This window comes from Scyliorhinus torazame, chromosome 18 (assembly GCF_047496885.1).
Source record: "Scyliorhinus torazame isolate Kashiwa2021f chromosome 18, sScyTor2.1, whole genome shotgun sequence".
NCBI lineage: Eukaryota > Metazoa > Chordata > Chondrichthyes > Carcharhiniformes > Scyliorhinidae > Scyliorhinus > Scyliorhinus torazame.
This window is the reverse complement of record NC_092724.1, coordinates 15,859,705-15,878,515: the sequence shown is the minus strand read 5'-3', so window position 1 is coordinate 15,878,515 and position 18,811 is coordinate 15,859,705. Positions and strand designations below refer to the sequence as shown.

The 18,811-nt window shown below is 49.7% G+C and overlaps 1 protein-coding gene across 3 annotated transcripts in view; it reads right to left on the bottom strand.

The window, feature by feature from the left end:
- Positions 1–16,124, bottom strand: part of cers1 (ceramide synthase 1) — a 47,743-nt gene extending 31,619 nt beyond the window's left edge. The window contains exon 1 of one of the 3 annotated variants that reach the window (XM_072482234.1): positions 15,214–16,124. In XM_072482234.1, coding sequence (XP_072338335.1) covers positions 15,214–15,462 — 249 coding nt within the window. In that variant the 5' untranslated portion in view covers positions 15,463–16,124. Of the gene's footprint in view, positions 1–15,205 lie in introns of all 3 variants that reach the window. The other 2 variants (XM_072482236.1, XM_072482235.1) reach the window with 2 other exon arrangements.
- Between the last annotated feature and the right edge of the window lie 2,687 nt (positions 16,125–18,811).

Below are 18,811 nucleotides of genomic sequence, written 5' to 3'. Positions count from 1 at the left end.
TGCAGTGGGACCAATCAGCATACACAACACCGCAGCCAATCACCAGTGAGAGCACACACACTATAAAGACAGGGGACAGGAGAGTTCCCGCTCACTCTAGTAGCAGCCAGCTCGCTCACAGCCTGCAACACAGACATTCACCATGTGCTGAGTGCATCACTTGGTTAGGACTAGGCAAGGGTCAACAGTTGAAGCTGGTATTGCATTTACCCACAGTTCAAGTATGTTAATATAGTTAACCTTATAATAAAATAGAGTTGCACCACTTCCAGTGTTGGTGACCTGTTTGTGATCCAGAACACCCAACACATCAAACTTGAGGGTTGTTGGGCTCCCGGAGGGGTCCGAAGGAGCAGACGCTGGGGCATACATAGCGGGCATGTTCGAGGAGCTGTTGGGGGATGGGGCATTCACCCGACCCTTGGAGGTGGACAGGGCTCACAGAGCACTCGCGAGGAAGCCACGAATGGGAGACCCTCGAGGGCAATGGTGGTGAGATTCCACAGGTATTTGGATAAGGGGCATATTTTACAGTGGGCCAAGCAGACACGGAGCTGTAAATGGGAGAACAGTATCCTGCGGATCGATCAGGACCTGAGTGCGGAGATGGTCAGGAGAAGAGCGGGGTTTAACCAGATCAGGTCAACCCTTTTTCAGAAAAAGGTGAAGTTCGGACTACTGTATCCAGCCCATCTCTGGGTCACGTACGAGGAGCAACATTTTTATTTCGAGTCGCCTGAGGAAGCGCTGGACTTCGCGAAAAGGAAAGGATTGGTGGCGGACTGAGAACTTTTGAACTTTGCTGCAACGTTCATGTTTTAAAAGGTTTCTCGTTTTTCGTTTTGTGGACGCTATTTGTAACGCCTTCTGTCTTGATTTGGGGCCAGTTGCAGAGCTGAGTGAGTTAAAGTTTACATTTGCACTGTTGGGGGATGGAGGTGTGTTTGTTTAGAAGCTGAATCTCTTGCTTGATCTTTTCTTAGTTTAGCAGGGGGGTTTTTTCTGACGTTTTGCAATTGTGTTGGGATTGTTTGTCATCTGAATATGTGTGTATGAGCGGGGGGGGGAATGTCTGGCGCCAGGGGTGGGGGCCACCAAGCTAGCTGGGCAGGCTAGCTCACAGAAGCGTAGTGGGGGGTGAGCAGATGTTGGGCTTATCAAAGGGGTTGATTTACATTGTGCTGTTACTGGGGGGCGGGGGGGTAGGGGATTGTTCTGCTGACGAGGGAGGGACTGTTGCTGAGGGACAGAGAGGAGGTCGGGGGCGGAGGCTGCCTGGGGAGGACCAGACGGGGTTTGTTAAGGGAAGGCAGTTGGTGGCCAATGCAAGAAGGCTATTAAATGTGATGATGATGCCCCCGGAAGGTAGGGAGGTAGTAGTCGCAATGGATGCAGAGAAGGATTTTGATCGAGTAGAATGGGAATATCTGTGGGAGGTACTGGGACAGTTCGGATTTGGGCGGGGCTTATTGACTGGGTCAGGTTGCTATATCAGGCATCTGTGGCGAGCGTACAGACGAATAGGACTACATTGGACTATTTTACGCAGACGACCTGCTCCTGTATGTATCGGGCCCAGCAGAGGGGATGGAAGAAATCAAGAGGATTCTGGGGGAATTTGGCCGGTTTTCGGGGTATAAACTAAATATGGGGAAAAGTGAGATGTTTGTGGTCCAGGCGAGGGGACAGGAGAGACGATTGGGGGAGCTGCCGTTTAGAGTGGTAGGGGGAAGCTTTCGGTATCTAGGCGTCCAGGTGGCGCGGGAATGGGAATGGCTGCACAAACTAAATCTGGCCCGACCAGTAGACCAAATGAAGGACGATTTTCGGAGGGTGCAGACGGCTCCCGTTGTCACTGGCTGGGAGGGTGCAGGCGATGAAGATGACGGTCCTCCCAAGATTCCTGTTTGTGTTTCAGTGTCTCCCCATCTTTATTCCGCGGTCCTTTTTTAAACGGGCCAACAAAGTGATCACTGGCTTTGTTTGGGCAGGCAAGAACCCGGGAGTAAAAAGGGGGATGATTGAGAGGAGCCGGGGAGAGGGCAGGCTGGCACTGCCAAACTTCTGTAATTACTATTCGGCGGCGAATATAGCCATGATCAGGAAGTGGGTGGCGGGGAGGGTCGGCATGGGAGCGTATGGAGGTAGCCTCATGTAAGGGCACCGCCGGCACGGTATTCCACCAGCCCGTGGTGGTGGCGGCCCTGAGAGTCTGGCGGCAATGGAGGAGACATGTGGGAGCGGAAGGAACATCGGTCTGGTCTCCAATCTGTAATAATCACCGGTTTGCCCCGGGGAGGATGGACGGCGGGTTCCGGATATGGCGGAGAGCAGGGATTGAGAGGATGGGGGACATGTTTATAGAGGGGAGCTTTCAGAGTATGAGGGCGCTGGAGGAGAAATTTTGATTGGCGAGGGGAAACAAATTCAGGTACCTGCTGATGCGGGACTTCCTACGTAAACAGGTGTCAACCTTCCCGCTCCTACCACCAATGGGGATACAGCACAGGGTAGTTTCTAGAGGGTGGGTGGGAGAAGGGAGCATCTCGGACATTTACAAGGAACTTATGGGGTCAGAGGATACGCAGACTGAGGAGCTGAAGTGCAAGTGGGAAGAGGAGTTGGGAGGTGAGATGAGGATGGTCTATGGGCAGACACGTTGAGTAGAGTCAACGCGTCCGCAACATGTGCCAGGCTCAGCCTGATACAATTCAAGGTCGTTCACCGGGCCCACATGACAGTGGCCCGGATGAGCAGGTTCTTTGGGGTAGAAGACAGGTGCGCAAAGTGTGCGGGAGGGCCAGCGAACCACGTCCACATATTCTGGACATGTCCAAAGCTGAAGGATTCTGGCAGGGGTTTGCAGATGTCATGTCCACGGTGTTAAAAACAAGGGTGGCACCGAGTCCAGAGGTGGCGATTTTCGGGGTGTCGGAAGATCCGGGAATCCAGGAGGAGAAAGAGGCTGATGTTCTGGCCTTTGCTCTGGTAGCCCGGAGACAGATATCATTAGCTTGGAGGGACTCAAAGCCCCCAAAGTCGGAGACCTGGCTATCGGACATGGCTAGCTTTCTCTGTTTGGAGAAAATCAAGTTTGCCTTGAGAGGGTCACTGTTAGGGTTCGACGGAGGTGGCAACCGTTCGTTGACTTCTTCGCGGAAAATTAATCGTCAGCAGAGGGGGGGGGGTTAGTTTAATTTAGAGTAGGGGGTTAAAAAGGTGGGATCTGCAAGGGAGGAAGACAGCTTTTGCACTATGTTTATAGATTCATGTACATTGTTTATTTTGTTGTTGTTGTCAAACCACAAAAATACCTCAATATAATGTTTATTAAAAAAAAAGCCTTTCCAAGCCTGACGAACTTAGGTTCAAGCCCCAGTTCAGAATCAGAGACAGACAGGGGAACCTCTATTAGACATCAATCATCTGCCCGGGCCGGCACGCCGATTCTCCGGTCCAGATGGGCCAAGCGGCCGTCACAAAAAATCCGAGTCCTGCCGGCGCCGTTCTATCATCTTCTGAGCCGGCGGGGCCTCAGCGTTGAAGGGTCCGGAGGTTCACGCCGGGATCGGCAGCTGGAGCGGCGTAGACCACTCCAGCGCTACCCCGCTGTGGGCCGGAGAATCGGGTCCCGGAATGGGCGCTGACGCCGGAGTAAAACACTCCCGTTTTTACACCAGCGTCGACACTTAGCCGCCCGATGGGAGAATCCCGCCCCTAATGTCTCCGTACACTTTCTGCCATAACTTCTTTGTTCAGCTTTTGAGTTAACAAACCTCATTTGAAATTCTTATGTCCAGATTTATAATGTTACATCCCTCTGTAAACGTGTTACCCTCCTACCAGAATGGTACTACAGCAACTGAGTTAAGCCAACTCTTCAGCTTAAAGAGCAAAGACACCTCTCCCACTTTGCTTCCCAATCAGAGGTCTTCTTGGATAGAATGTTGTGGCTTTAAAAATGTACAACATCTGGATGTCCTGGTCCCGTTATCCCCTTCTGGCTAACTTCCTCTCCCCTTATTTGTGGAAGACCAGAATAGAATATATAAACCAAATTCAAAACGTACACAATTCCTATTTTAAGAATTTATGATCAGTAACCAGAGGAAACAGATATAAAGGGAATTGGCAAACGAACTAGAGAAGGGGCGAGAAGATTTTATTTTTAAACTCAGCAAGTTGTCATAACCTGAAATACGTGGCCCTGTCAAGAAGGTGGAAGCAGGTTTAATCATAACATTGAAAAGGGAGTTGGAAAGATGGACAGCGGGGTGGGGGCTAATTGGATTTCACTTTCAAAAGGACTGACACAGGCATGATGTGCCAAAGGGCCTCTTCTCAACTGGTCAATTTTAAGAGGAAAATAGCAAACCACTAATTTTTCTTTGAATCATTGTTCACCCAAGCCGAATGGCTGGATGTAGATTTGCGCGCATATATAATTCAGTACATGTAAAGTGCAGAAGGAGGCCTCTCGGCCCATCATGTCCGTACCAGCAGCCTGAATGAGCAATTTCCTGGGTGCCACTCTTCCTGCCCTCTCCCTGTAACCCTGCATATTCTTCATCGTCAAAGAACAGTTCAAGTCCCTTTTGAATGCTTCAACTGAACCTGCCTCCACCACACTCTCAGACAGAGCATTCCAGTCATTGCTCCAGTTACTGCTTCTTTTGCCAATTACTTTAAACGGGTGGCCTCTCGTTCTCAACACCCAGGAGTGGAACAGTTTCTGCCCCTCATGAATTTGAATATCTCTTGTCAAACCTCCTCTCACCCTTCGCTGACATGAAACATCTTCAGCTGAGGTGGATCCAAACGCCTGTGGTGTGTGTTTATATTGTGCTCCTCAAATCAGGGACTGAATTGAAGAGGCCATGGTCACAGTAGAGTTGGCCAAATGTCCTTGTAAGCCCTGTAAACTAAGGATTGTCAGTGGCCTCAGGTAGTGACAATCCCTGGATTGGACGACTCTCCTGGTTTGATTGGCTCACTTACTTTAGTGTATTTAACAGTACTCCAATCATTGAATCTCCACAGTGCAGATGCAGCCAATCAGCCCATTGAGTCTGCACCGACCCTTGGAAAGAGCACCCTATCAAGGTCCGTGCCCTGGCCTTTCCCCGTAACCCCAGCTAACCATTTGGACACGAAGGGGTAATTTATCATGGCCAATCCACATAACCTGCACATCTTTGGACTGTGGGAAGAAACCAGAGCACCCGGAGGAAACCCACGCACACACGGGGAGAACGTTCAAACTTCACAGAGACAGTCACCAGAGGCTGGAATTGAACCCAGGTCCCTGACGCTGTGATGCAGCAGTGGTAACCACTGTGCCACTCTAAACCTGTCAATTTCTCAATGAATGTCCTTACCATCCCAGAATTTAAAGTTGCAACGACACTAAGCTCGACGCTAGCAATCTGCTAAACCTGCATTACTATTCGAACCTTCCAGCACCTGCACACCATAGTTACAGTGTGCATCATCGACAGAATTCACTGCTTCCTACTTGTGGGAGGTGCTGAAGAGGTTCGGGTTTGGGGAGGGGTTCGTCAGGTGGGTTAGGCTGTTGTACGAGGTCCCGATGGCGAGTGTGGCCATGAACAAGAGGAGGTCTGAGTACTTTTGGTTGCATCGAGGGAGGAGGCAGGGGTGTCCCCTGTCCCCCCTGCTCTTCGCACTGGTGATTGAACCCCTGGCTATGGCACTGAGGGAGTCGAGGAACTGGAGGGGGCTGGTGAGGGGTGGGGAGGAGCATAGGGTGTCGCTCTATGTGGACGACTTGCTGCTATATGTGGTGGACCTGGTGGGGGGAATGCTGGAGGTAATGAGGATCCTCAGGGAGTTCGGGGATTTCTCAGGGTACAAGCTCAACATGGGGAAGAGTGAGTTGTTCGTGGTTCAGCCAGGGGACCAGGAGAGGGGGATTGGCGAGCTCCCACTAAAAAGGGCAGAGAGGAGCTTCAGGTATTTGGGGGTCCAGGTGGTCAGGAGCTGGGGGGCCCTGCATAGACTTAATTTCATGAGGCTGGTGGAGCAAATGGAGGAGGAGTTTAAGAGATGGGGCGCGTTGCCGCTGTCCCTGGCGGGTAGGGTGCAGTCAGTCAAGATGACGGTGCTCCCAAGGTTTTTGTTCCTGTTCCAGTGCCTCCCCATTCTTATCCCGAAGGCCTTCTTCAGGCAGGTCAACAGGGGCATAACGGGGTTTGTGTGGGCGTGAGGGACTCCGAGGGTGAGAAGAGTGTTCCTGGAGCGGAGTATGGATGGGTGGGGGGGGGGGGCTGGCGCTACCCAACCTCTGTGGGTACTACTGGGCCACCAATGCGGAGATGGTGCGCAAGTGGGTGATGGAGGGGGAGGGGGCGGTGTAGCCACCTAAATTGGCAAACTCCCGATTTAAAATGGCGAATGGCAAAGGCTGATGGGAAAGTCAGCCAACACGGGCAGAATCCAGCAGGTGCAGGTTTGCTGTGTATTTAACTCTGCACAAGCCCAGACTGCATCGATACCAGCGACCATCAGCATAATAATGTAGCAGCCATCTACATACTGAAGAGCAATCACCGGGAACAATAGCAACATTTGGGACACACAAAGCAAAGCCAGACTCCCCGGCGCCAGCAGGTGCCAACACAAAAGAGGTTAACGGACACCTCAAGACCGCCCATCGATCAGGGAACCGCTCCAGTATTGGAAAAATCGAACCAAGCGATTGGAACAAAGTCCAATCACCTAGAACCAGGTACAGGGTCCGCCCCGAAAGGCAGGAAGCCCCGGGGGACTATAAGAGTTAAGCCCCAAGTTCAAATCGCTCTCTTCATCCTGCCCGGGTCACCCAGCAACGCGAACCAACCTTGACCGTGACCGCCCAGATCCGCAGGGACAAGGATGAGCCGGTTCTTTGGGGGTGAGGATAGGTGTGTTAGGTGCTCAGGGAGCCCAGCAAATCACACCCATATGTTCTGGGCATGCCCAGCGCTGGAGGAATTTTGGAAGGGCGTAGCGAGGACGGTGTCTAGGGTGGTAGGATCCAGGGTCAAACCGGGCTGGGGGCTCGCAATATTTGGGGTTGTATGGGAGCCGGGAGTGCAGGAGGTGAAAGAGGCCGGAATTCTGGCCTTTGCGTCCCTGGTAGCCCGGCGAAGGATTCTTCTTCAGTGGAAGGATGTGAGGCCCCCAAGCGTGGAATCCTGGATCAACGATATGGCGGGGTCTATTAAATTGGAGAGGGTGAAATTTGCCTTAAGGAGATCGGTGCAAGGGTTTTTCAGGCGGTGGCAACCGTTCTTAGACTTTCTGGCAGAACGGTAGACAATGGTCAGCAGCAGCAACCCCGGGGGTGGGGGGGGGGGGGGAGGAGGGGGGGGGGGCACGGGGTTGTTTTGTTTCGTATTTAATTCTATTGGGTTCCTTTTACATTTTGTTGTTGATATTTTGTGAAAACTTTAATAAAAATTATTTTTTTAAAAAAAGAATTCACTGCTTCCCAAACCATACCCTCTGCTGCCTCGAAGGACAAGGCCAGCAGACACATTGGAACACTACCACTTCCATACTTCCCCTCAAAATTCAATCAGCACCCTGACTTGGAACTATAGCGTCATTCCTACACTGTTGCTGGCTGAAAATCCTGGATTCCCTCCTAACAGCGGTGTGGGTGTACCTACATTGCAGCGATTCAAGAGGCGACTCAGGGATGGGCAATAACTAACAGCACCATTGGTTTTTTAAAAAAATGTTTTCTCTCTCAGGATGTGGGCATCACTGGCAAGTCCAGCATTGTTGCCCATCCCGAACTGCCCCCGAGGCGCTGGTGGTGTACCACCTCTTGAATCGCTGGTTTTGGAACTTGCAGGTGGTGGTTTTCCCATGCATCTGCTGCCCTTGTCCTTCCAGGTGGTAGAGGTTACGGGTTTGAAAGGTGCTGCCTTGGCGAGTTGCTGCAGTGCATATTGTAGATGGTACACACTCCCTCCACCACCGTTGCACAGTAGAATTATGGAAGTGATGGATGGGGTGCCAATCAAGTGGACTGCTTTGCCCTGGATGGTATTGAGTGTTGTTGGAGATATACTCATCCAGGGAAGTGGTGAGTATTCCATCACATTCCTGATTTGTGCCTTGTACAGGGAATGCCCCTCAATCTCCAGCAATGACCAGCGCTGGATTAAGCACAATCTGGCAGGCTAATACTTCAAATAGCCCCTTCTCATGTGTTAATTGCCTCCAGCCAGGCAATACCAGATTCCCAGGATTCTGGGACTGGAGAGAGATCACTGACTCACACAGTAATTGGCTCTCCCGCTGATTTCATTCTATCCAGCCCTGAATTTCTGTTACTTTCGCAGTTGTGATCTTCAGTTTGTCTCCTTAATCCTGTTTGCTTCAATCTTGACCCTTTCCCTCTACTTTGTGATATTTGTTTGGTATTTATTTGACTGATCGATTCAAGTAGAAAACTGCAGATGAAAGTAATGATCATTCGGCGAATGTGGACGAGGTGCGGCGGTGGTGTGAAGGAGAAGAGGTAGAGTGGGTTAGGATGGAGGAGGAATCTTGTAAGGGGTCTAGTTTGAGGGCTATGGTGACGCCAGCATTGCCAATGGCTCCGAGTAGGTATTCAGGGAGCCCATGGTGCAGTCCACGGTGAAGATATGGAATCAGCTGAGGAGGCATTTTAGGGTGGAAGGGATGTCGGTGCTAACGCCGCTGTACGAGAATCATGGGTTTGAGCCGGGGGGGATGGATAGTGTATACAGGAGGTGGAGGGAAGTGGGGCTGGTTAAGGTGAGGAATTTGTATTTGGAGGAAGGGTTTACCAGTCTGGAGGAGCTAAGGGAGAGGGTAGAGCTGCCGATGGTAGTCAGTTCAGGTATCTACAGGTTAGGGACTTTGCACGAAAGGTCTGGAAGGGGTTCCCGAGGTTACCGGGATACACCCAGCAGGAGTGACTGCTGCTTCCGGATGTGGAAGGGGAGGGAAGAATTGGGGATATATATAAGTGGCTGGGGGAGCAGGGAGGCGAGTGGGTGGTGAAGATCAAGGAGAAATGGGAAGCGGAGTTGGGAATGGAGAACAATTAGGGAGTATGGAGTGAGGCACAGCGAAGGGTAAACGAGACCTCCTCTTTGCAAGGATGAGCCTGATACAGTTTAAGGTAGTGCACAGGGTGCATATGACTCGGGCGAGAATGAGTGGGTTCTTTCAGCAGATGAGTGTGAGAGGTGTGGGCGGGGGCCAGCGAATCATGCGCACATGTTTTGGGGTTGTGGAAAATTGGGAAGATTCTGGGCGGGAGTGTTCGCGGTCTTAGCCAGGATAGTGGAGGAGGGAGTGGACCCGGACCCTTTGGTGGCGATATTTGGGGTTTCAGAGAAGCCGGAGCTCATGGAGAGGAGGAAGGCCGATGTCTTGGCCTTTGCCTCTCTGATTGCACGGCGACGGATTTTGCTGGAGTGGCGGTGGGCATCACCAATGGTAAAATCTATGCTGATGGTCTGGGATGGCATAGAGGGAGTGCTGCATTGTCAGAGGCACCATCTTTTGAATGCAAAGTTAAACTGTGACCCTATTCTCTCAGGTTGATGTGTGGCACTATTCAAAAAAAAGAGCAGCAGGTTTTGCCTCAGCATCCTTTTTAAAAATAAATAAATTTAGAGTACGCAATTCTTTTTTTTCCAATCAAGGGGCAATTTAGCGCGGCCAATCCACCTAGCCTGCACATCTTTGGGTTGTGGGGGCGAAACCCACGCAGACACGGGGAGAATGTGCAAACTCCACACGGACAGGGACCCGGGGCCAGGATCGAACCTGGGTCCTCGGTGCCATGAGGCAGCAGTGCTAACCACTGTGCCACCGTGCCGCCCTTTGCCTCAGCATCCTCTCAACCCCTCAACTTGACATCACCAAAACCAATTGTCACATTCCCGCTTGTGAATCTTTTGTGCACAAAATGGCTGCTGTGTTTCCTACATTACAACTGACTGCAAGAAAAAAAAAGGACTTCATTGGCAGAGGTTATAACAGGCGCTATATAAATGCAAGTTCTTTCTTTCTAAAATGATCCATGCCTGGCTGCCCAAATCTGTTCTCGGGTTCCCTGGGTTACAACATAGTGCGCACAAGTATTTCATTCGTTGAAAAGGGTTGAGAGACGTCCTGAGGTGATACTAGGTGCCTTGTAAGTGCAAGTCTTTCTTTAATTTCACAGGATGTAGGTGACACTGCTGAAGCTGTGTTTATTTCTGTGGCCAGCGATTCTGGGGAAGTGACGGACTGCCGCAGACTTCATGATCGTGTCAGTTAAGACGTTGACATTGACCAGTAAAGGTGAAGGCACAGCAGCAAATAATAATCCCAAACGAGCATGATGAGAACTGATAAGAATCTGGAGGTGATGGGAATTCCCAAACGCCTGCACCATCCTTCTCGAGTGAACATCCTCCTAATCATAGAATTTACAGTGCAGAAGGAGGCCATTCGGCCCATCAAGTCCGCACCGGCTCTTGGAAAGAGCACCCTACCCAAGGTCAACACCGCCACCCTATCCCCATAACCCAGTAACCCACCCAACGCTAAGGGCAATTTTTTGGACACTAAGGGCAATTTATCATGGCCAATCCACCTAACCTGCACATCTTTGGACTGTGGGAGGAAACCGAAGCACCCGGAGGAAACCCACGCAGACACGGGGAGAACGTGCAGACTCCGCACAGACAGTGACCCAAGCCAGAATCAAACCTGGGACCCTGGAGCTGTGAAGCAATTGTGCTATCCACAAGGCTACCGTGCTGCCCCAAGACTGACTACAAGGGAAAAAAAGCGACCGTGGTCGCCTCTCAGGAGAGAGGTGAGCTGTTGGAGTACCCTCAGTGACTTACTGCAGTGCGTTCTGTAGATCACACACACACACACACACACTGAGACCACAGTGTGATGATGGTGGACAGCTCAATGAAGGGACTTCTTATCACAAGAGGACTTTAAAAAATAAAACGGTATTTTGCCTATTGTGTCTGCGATGATTCTCTGAAACTGCCTTTTACTCAGTCTCTTACTCAATCATGTATTCATGTTTAATAGATTTATAATTTCACTTAAAAATATCCATTGTATTCCATTTCCATCACTCTTCTTGGTTGTATTCCAAACTCGAACAATCATTTAGGTGAAAGAAAAATTTATTTTAACCTTTCCCTTTGTTCATTTTGTGATAACCTTAAAAATGTATTCCCTCTAATTGGGTGCACTTACTGCAAACACCCTTTTAACACCATAATTAAGGGGAAGCTCAGTAAATGCATGAGGAAGAAACACAAAGTTGTGCTGATCAGGATAAATGCAGTAGGCTGGTGACTCACATGGAGCTTCAGCCCTGGTATAGACCAGTTGGGCTGATTGGCCTGTTTCTATCCTTAACCCCGCCACACTGTCTCTAACTGGTCGGACTGCTTATCCAGCATCTTGGAGAGGATGAGCAGCGATCTCATCCCATTGAATACTGGGAAGATCAAAGCCAATATTTTCCATCCCCGCCAAATTCGGTGGCACAAGAGGAGGGTTTGTGGTGGGGATGGAAAATAATGGCTTTGATCTTCGAAGTTCGCTACATTGGTGTCATGTTTAGGTGGCACAGTGCTTCGCGCTGCTGCCTCCCAGTGCTTATCACTGCTGCCTCCCAGTACCAGGGACCCAGGTTCGATTTCAGCCTCAGGTCACTGTCTGTGTGGAGTTTGCACATTCTCCCAGTGTCTGCGTGAGTTTTCTCTGGGTACTCCGGTTTCCTCCCATGGTCCCAAGATGTGCAGGTTAGGTGGGATTACGGGGATAGTGCGGGCCTAGGTAGGGTATTCTATCAGAGGGTTGGTGCAGATTCAATGAGCTGAATGATCTCTTTCTGTGCTGTAGGGATTCTATTCCATTCAAGGGTGAGCTTTCAACCACAAATCCATGCTGTCAATTGGCCTCCTGTTTCCATCCCTAATGCTGGGGAAACCATCTAAACCTCCATCACCTCCAGACTGGACTACTCTAACACACATCTGGCCAGCATTCCAAATTCAACATTCAATAACTCAAGGTCGTCCAAATCTTTGCTGCCCATGTCCTAACTTGTATCCCTTATTGACAATACACTTGCGGAACTACAATGACTCCAAGTCAAGCAACGTCTGATTATAAATTTCTCATCCACATTTTCAAACCCTTCCATGGCCTCACACCACCTCTCTGCAGTCCCAATTTCAACCCTGGGTTTGGTTCATGTAGGGTTAACGTAGAACTGAGTATGATACTGGCCACGCAGTGATGTAAGAGCACCACATGACCTGCACCTAGGAGGTCAGCAAGTATGGAGACAACACCGGGCCAGGTGCATGTATGTACATAATTATAGGTTTTTTTTAATAAACAATTTTAATGAGGTATTTTTGGCATTACAAACAGCAACAGTATAAAAACAATGTACAAACAATAAACATAGTGCAATCATCGACTCCGATCCTGCCAAGACCCGCCTAATTGATCCCCTATTCTACACTACCCTAACCCCCCCCCCGCTGATGATTAATTCTCCGCGAAGAAGTCGCTGAATGGTTGCCACCTCCGGGTGAACCCAAACAGTGACCCTCTCAAGGCGAACTTAATCTTCTCTAGGCCGCGGATGCTCGCCATGTCAGTTAGCCAGGTCTCTGACTTTGGGGGCTTTGAGTCCCTCCAAGCTAGCAGTATCCATCTCCAGGCTACCAGGGAAGCAAAGGCCAGAACATCTGCCTCTTTCTCCGCCTGGATTCCCGGTCTTCCGACACCCTGAAAATCGCCACTACTGGACTCATTGCCACCTTTGTTTTCAATACTCTGGACATGGCGTCCGCGAATCCCTGCCAATATTCCCTAGGTTTTGGGCACGCCCAGAACATGTGGACATGGTTCACTGGTCCTCCCACACATTTTACACACCTGTCCTCCACCCCAAAGAATCTACTCATCCGGGCCACTGTCATGTGGGCCCGGTGGACCACCTTGAAATGGATCAAGCTGGGTTTCTATGATTCTTAACACCCTACAACCAATCCCACAAACCTCCAATTCTGACCCCTTGATCATCCCTGATTTTAATCATCCCAAAGCAGTTGAATTATTACAGTGTGCTCTCTGTTGTAATACAGGAAAATTCAGCAGCCAATTTGCACACAGCAAGATCCCACAAACAGTCTCTAAAAAATGGGCAGATGCTTTGTTTGATTAGCACAGGGCTGTTTAGCACTGGGCTAAATCGCTGGCTTTGAAAGCAGACCAAGGCAGGCCAGCAGCACGGTTCTATTCCCGTAACAGCCTCCCCAAACAGGCGTCGGAATGTGGCGACTAGGGGCTTTTCACAGTAACTTCATTTGAAGCCTACTTGTGACAATAAGTGATTTTCATTTCATTTCATTATCAGTGAGTTGGGGGATGATCCAAGCTTCCCATTCCTGTCCCATTGGCTGAAAGTTGTCCATTCCTGAAATTAGCTGCAAACTGAGTTGGGATTTATCATATTATGCTCCAAAGTTGAATGTGGGGGTCATGAAGGAGTTACTAGAGTACGATATTGGTCGACTGCTACTATGACTCAACCAATGGAGGGTCTGTCTTCAGAGAAAATGGACAGTAAAACAAAGTAATTACCTTTTTTGGGGAATGCTATCCTTGCCTGGGACAGTAGGTGAACCCAGACCCCATCTAACTTTTAGCAAACGTATCCATGGGATGCAAGTGTCGCTATCTAGTCCAACATTTGTTATCCATTCCCAACGGTTTTGAGACTTTGGTGAGAGCTGCCTCTGAATACCACTGCATTCCACATGGCGTATGTACAGCCAGAGTGCTGTTCAGGAGAAAGTTCTAGGGTTTTGACCCAGTGAGAGTGAAGGAACGGTGATATTGTTGCAAACCAGGATGGTGTGAAACTCGGAGGAAACACCATCACCTGCAAGCTCGCCTTGTGCTTGTTGCACTTGTCCTGGGTGTTAGAGGTTGTGAGTTTGCAAGCTGCTGCAGTGCACCTTTTTATAATAATAAGAAGAATCACCTTTTCCACTGTCTGCCTATTGTGTTGCTTCAGGGTGGCTATTAAAGATGCCATGGCTACTAACTGAAGAGAGGAGCTTGAAAATCTCCTAGTGTCCTGGCCAACATTCTTCCCTCAACCAACATGGCCCACAAAAACGGGTCTTTCATCTCACCACTGTTTATCGATGGTTACTGGACAGAACAGCTGCCATATTTGCTAACGTAACATTGTGTGACCTGCTCAGAGATGTTTCAAAACATCAAGACACTGTATAGATCAAGAGGTTCAAACAGCATACTAAACCACACAAGGACAAAAGCTCAGTTTGTGAATATTTCAAATTCACCTCATTGTTATTTTAGACAAGCACACATTGGTCCTTGCCTTACTTTCCTGCTCACTGTACGGTGTAGTTAGAGCCCATCGTGGATACAAAGTCTGACATTGTCTGCAATGACTTGTCTTCAGAAGTTTGATGGGGTCACGGTGGTGCTGGCTGGGGTTAGGATTTGTCAAGTGGACAAGATCATATGACAGGAACCCCTGCCTACCTACCGAGACGCGAATTAGTAACTTTGATGAAGCACATTAGCAGATATAGAGTCCCTGATATCAGGGAGAAATAAGCCCATTTAACACATGGAGAAGCTATATTGTAAAGAGGTGTCTCGACACAATCCTAAGAGGCCCATTTTACCCAACCAGAATTAAATGTGTCCAAAATCTTCAGTGCATTGACTAGGGCACCATTGATCAAATACAGCCCCAGTTTGTTACATTATTGGTCACATTTTAGACAATTATCTACAAATATATTGATTTCAAGTCTAACTGCTTACAAATCATCTATTTTATATCTAGATTGAATAGACTGGATACCAATATAACAAATTATCTATATATAGATTAGACAGGTGCGAGGAGAGATCAAAGAGGAAGAGAGATACAAGTTGTGATAGATATATAGATTAGAGGCACAGTAGGAGAGATAAAAGAATGGAGATATGCGAGAGAGTGAATAGAGATGTCAGAACGAAGTAGCGATGGGAGAGTTGTAATAGTCAATGGTTTAATATATGTTCAGCCCAGACTTCCTCCAGTTAAGCGCACACACACCTTCAACAAATATATCAAAAGGGACGCACTCACTCACAGACCTGGAAAAGGTAGCGGGAAGCAGCCTTCCGCAAGACGGTCCATCCTACAGCACAAATCAGGAACAAAAGCCCCTCGGCAGCGGTGAGGGAGGCATTTTCCAGCAGGGTCCGTTTGGAGAGCTGCAGCCCGCAGTCCCGGCACTCCGCGACGGCAGCGTTCAGGCAGGAAAAGCTTTTCACCAGCACCTCGCCGTAGCCAGGCATGGGCTGCACCATCCTCACACCCTGCTTCCCAGCCCCCACCTCCATTTAACGCCAATTCCTCCAGTGGGTAAATATCAATCCAGAGAATTCATCAAGGGGAGGGAATCACTCCGCACTACCAATCCCTCCACAGGACAGGAGCCAAGAAAGAGAGGGAGAGGGGGTGTTATTTCCTTGGTGTTGAAGAGGAAACAATGTATCTGATCTCCCAGCTTTAAACAATGGAATTATGTATTACTGGATACAAGGTATCTCCGGGGAATGTTGCAGTTTATTGCTCCGTGCTAATTCCGTCTGCATCTTGATACAAACCAAACTCGTCCGATTGACAATGAAATCGCGCAAAGGCGGCGAAATCCCGGGGTCATGAATTATTCACGCGTACTGAGCACAATCGTCTTGGCTCTTTGGACCGTAGACGATTCCCCTTTAGATGTTGCTCGGTTCCCGTGGGCCAATTCACTCTGCGCTCGGATTCTCGTCAATTTCACCCACTCCTGGGTCAGTTTCACCAGGAAAACCTGGGAGTGGAGGGGGGGGGGGGTTAAAATCCCCCCTCCAGCTCCTGCCGCTTGCTGCAGTGTATCACCTCTGAAATACAAGAGCCAGATTTGACAGGCTGGTCACGTTTCTTTTCCCACCCCTCCAACACCAACACAAAGCAGAATGACTCTTCCTTATAATCTGGTCACGTTCACCAAGACCCGCCCACTGCAATAGAAAGATGCTCAGAGAGACTCGCAACCCTTAAATATCTTTCACCAATCCCTTCACATCATCCTTCCATATCCACGCCCGCCTCCTCCCACGCTCACTTCAGGGAAAAGCTCTGACAAAGTGACGCTGCTGCGGAGGAACAGTCACATTGGACTCGCCACAGATGCTGCCGGACCTTCCTCGGTTTTTGTTTAAGTAACTGACAAGGAGCCTGGATACCGTCCCTCTCCGTCCACCAGAGGCAGAGCCTGTCTTTTGTCTCCAATGTCAGTTTTCTATGCTGCTTTATCCTGGGCATTGGGGGGGGGGGGGGGGGGGGGGGTGATAAGCAAACCAGAATTCCAGGGCTTCGGCACAAAACAAATAAGACTGACTGACTCCAGTGCAGTACTGGGGGAATATTGCGCTGTTAGGGGTACCATTTTGGGAGATGACAAAGCGAGGTTGCATTTGCCCAGTAATAGATCGCCTGGTGCTATTTCGATAAAGAGCAGGAGTTATCCCCAACATCCTGATCAATATCATTGATAAAAGCAGGTTAGCTGGACATTATCGCAGTGCTGTTTGTGGGAGCTTGGCTGTGCACGGATTGGCTGCCATATGCCTTACAGCGACAATACTTGTAAAAATATTTAATTGGCTGTGAAAAAAATTAGACGTTTGGTGCAAGCATTTTTTTAATGTTGGAATTTTAAAAAAATAATCTTTATTATCACAAGTAGGCATACATTAACACTGCAATGAAGTTACTGTGAAAAGCCCCTAGTCGCCACACTCCGGCGCCTGTTCAGATACACTGAGTCTTTCGGGACTGTGGGAGGAAACTGGAGCACCCGGAGGAAACCCATGCAGACACGGGGAAAACGTGCAGACTCCGCAAAGACAGTGATCCAAGCTGGCAATCGAACCTGGGGCTCTGGTGCTGTGAAGCAACAGTGCTAACCACTGTGCTACCGAGCTGCCCTTTTGACTATTTCATTTATATAATGCTCTGCAAAATGCTTCATAGCCAAAAACATACTGCAATCACTACTGCGGCAGCCAATTTGTACACAACTCCCACAACAGAATAAAATCATCTGTTCATATTTATGTTGATTAGGGGAATCAAGGGATTAAGGGTAACTCCCCTGGCTCTTCAAAATAGTGCCAATGATCTTCAATGTCCTGCTGCGAGAGCAGATGGGGATAATGTCTCACTGAAACATGACACCTCTGACATTGCAGCACTCTCACAGTATTGCACAGGATCAGCAACTTGAATTTTAGAACTCAAATCTCTGCCACGGGATCCAAAGAAACTGCTGGAAATGGAAATACTGGTAACAACGCATTGGGTTTTATTTCTAATCCCACACTCCAGAATAAATTCTACGGGCACCATTTTCCGGCAGTGTTATGCCCAGTGCCAATCCCTTTATTCCTGGTGAATAGCGGGAGAGCCCAAAAACAGGAATCGTGGCACGCACCAAACCAATCATGGATGTTCCCAACCTCCAGTGCCCGACACAATCTGGATCACAACCAGTGAGACTGAAAACTCGTTTAAATACACACATCCCATTCTAGACTGGAGTCTCCCTGTTACACTGGCACAGTGCGAGGCCAGCACAAATCAGTACTGATGTGATGACCACGGCGGGGGCCTTTGAAGCCATTGGAGCCCCTGGGTGGTCTAATGGCCAACTGCCAGGGTGGTAGGACCGGAGGGTGGCTATGCCCATTATAGGGAGGGAGAGGGCTGAAAGGGGGGGGGGGGAGGTGGCCTAAAAGGTGGGAGGCCCTCAGCGACCCCTTAGTGGGATATGATCACTTGCCCAGGGGGAGGGCCAATGTCCCCATGCCACAGAGGATAGATGGCGGCGGGGTCAGGACACTCATGCCAGGATGGTGTGGGAAGGGGGGGTTGTGACATGGATATTTAGTGCTGGGAACGAGGCTGTCCCTTCATGGCCAAGGGTTGGGGGGGTGATGCTCATGTCTGCAGGGGTTTGCGATGCCTACGGGTGGGGCGTGTGCGGGACCTGCAACTTTACTGTGAGATGGGCGGAACAGTAATGTAGTGGTTAGCACTGCTGCCTCACGGCACCGAAGGCCCAGGTCACTGTCCGTGTGGAGTTTGCACATTCTCCCTGTGTCTGCGTGGGTCTCACCCCCACAACCCAAAGATGTGCAGGATAGGTGGATTGGCCATGCTAAATTGCCCCATAATTGGAAAAAGAAATTGGATACTCTAAATTTAAAAAAGAAAAAAAAAACATTACTGTGAGATCTCGGCACCCTATTTCTTTATTTTTACCACGTCTGCCTTCAGTCTTTTTAAGTGCGCGAACACTCGGACCCTCTTAATCGGCCCATTTAGGTCTCTCACATTCCACGTGATTAGCCGGAGCCGGATTGCCCCCCCCCCCCCCCCCCCCCCGCCGACTAGTCATCACCTACTCTAGGCCAGTCCCACGTCCAGGTCCCGCACACCCACCAGTCCCCCAGGCGGCGCACTCCCGTCCCAACCACCTCTACCCTTGACAGCTCCCTCTCGATCCCAGCAGCAGCAACCCAGTTATCCCCCCCTCCCCCCCCCCCTGCTAGATCCCCATCTAGCATGGTTACTCCCCCCATAATGCTTCCGAACGTCAGCTGACTCCAACTGACCCCGGCTTCCCCCGCTCTCTCCTTG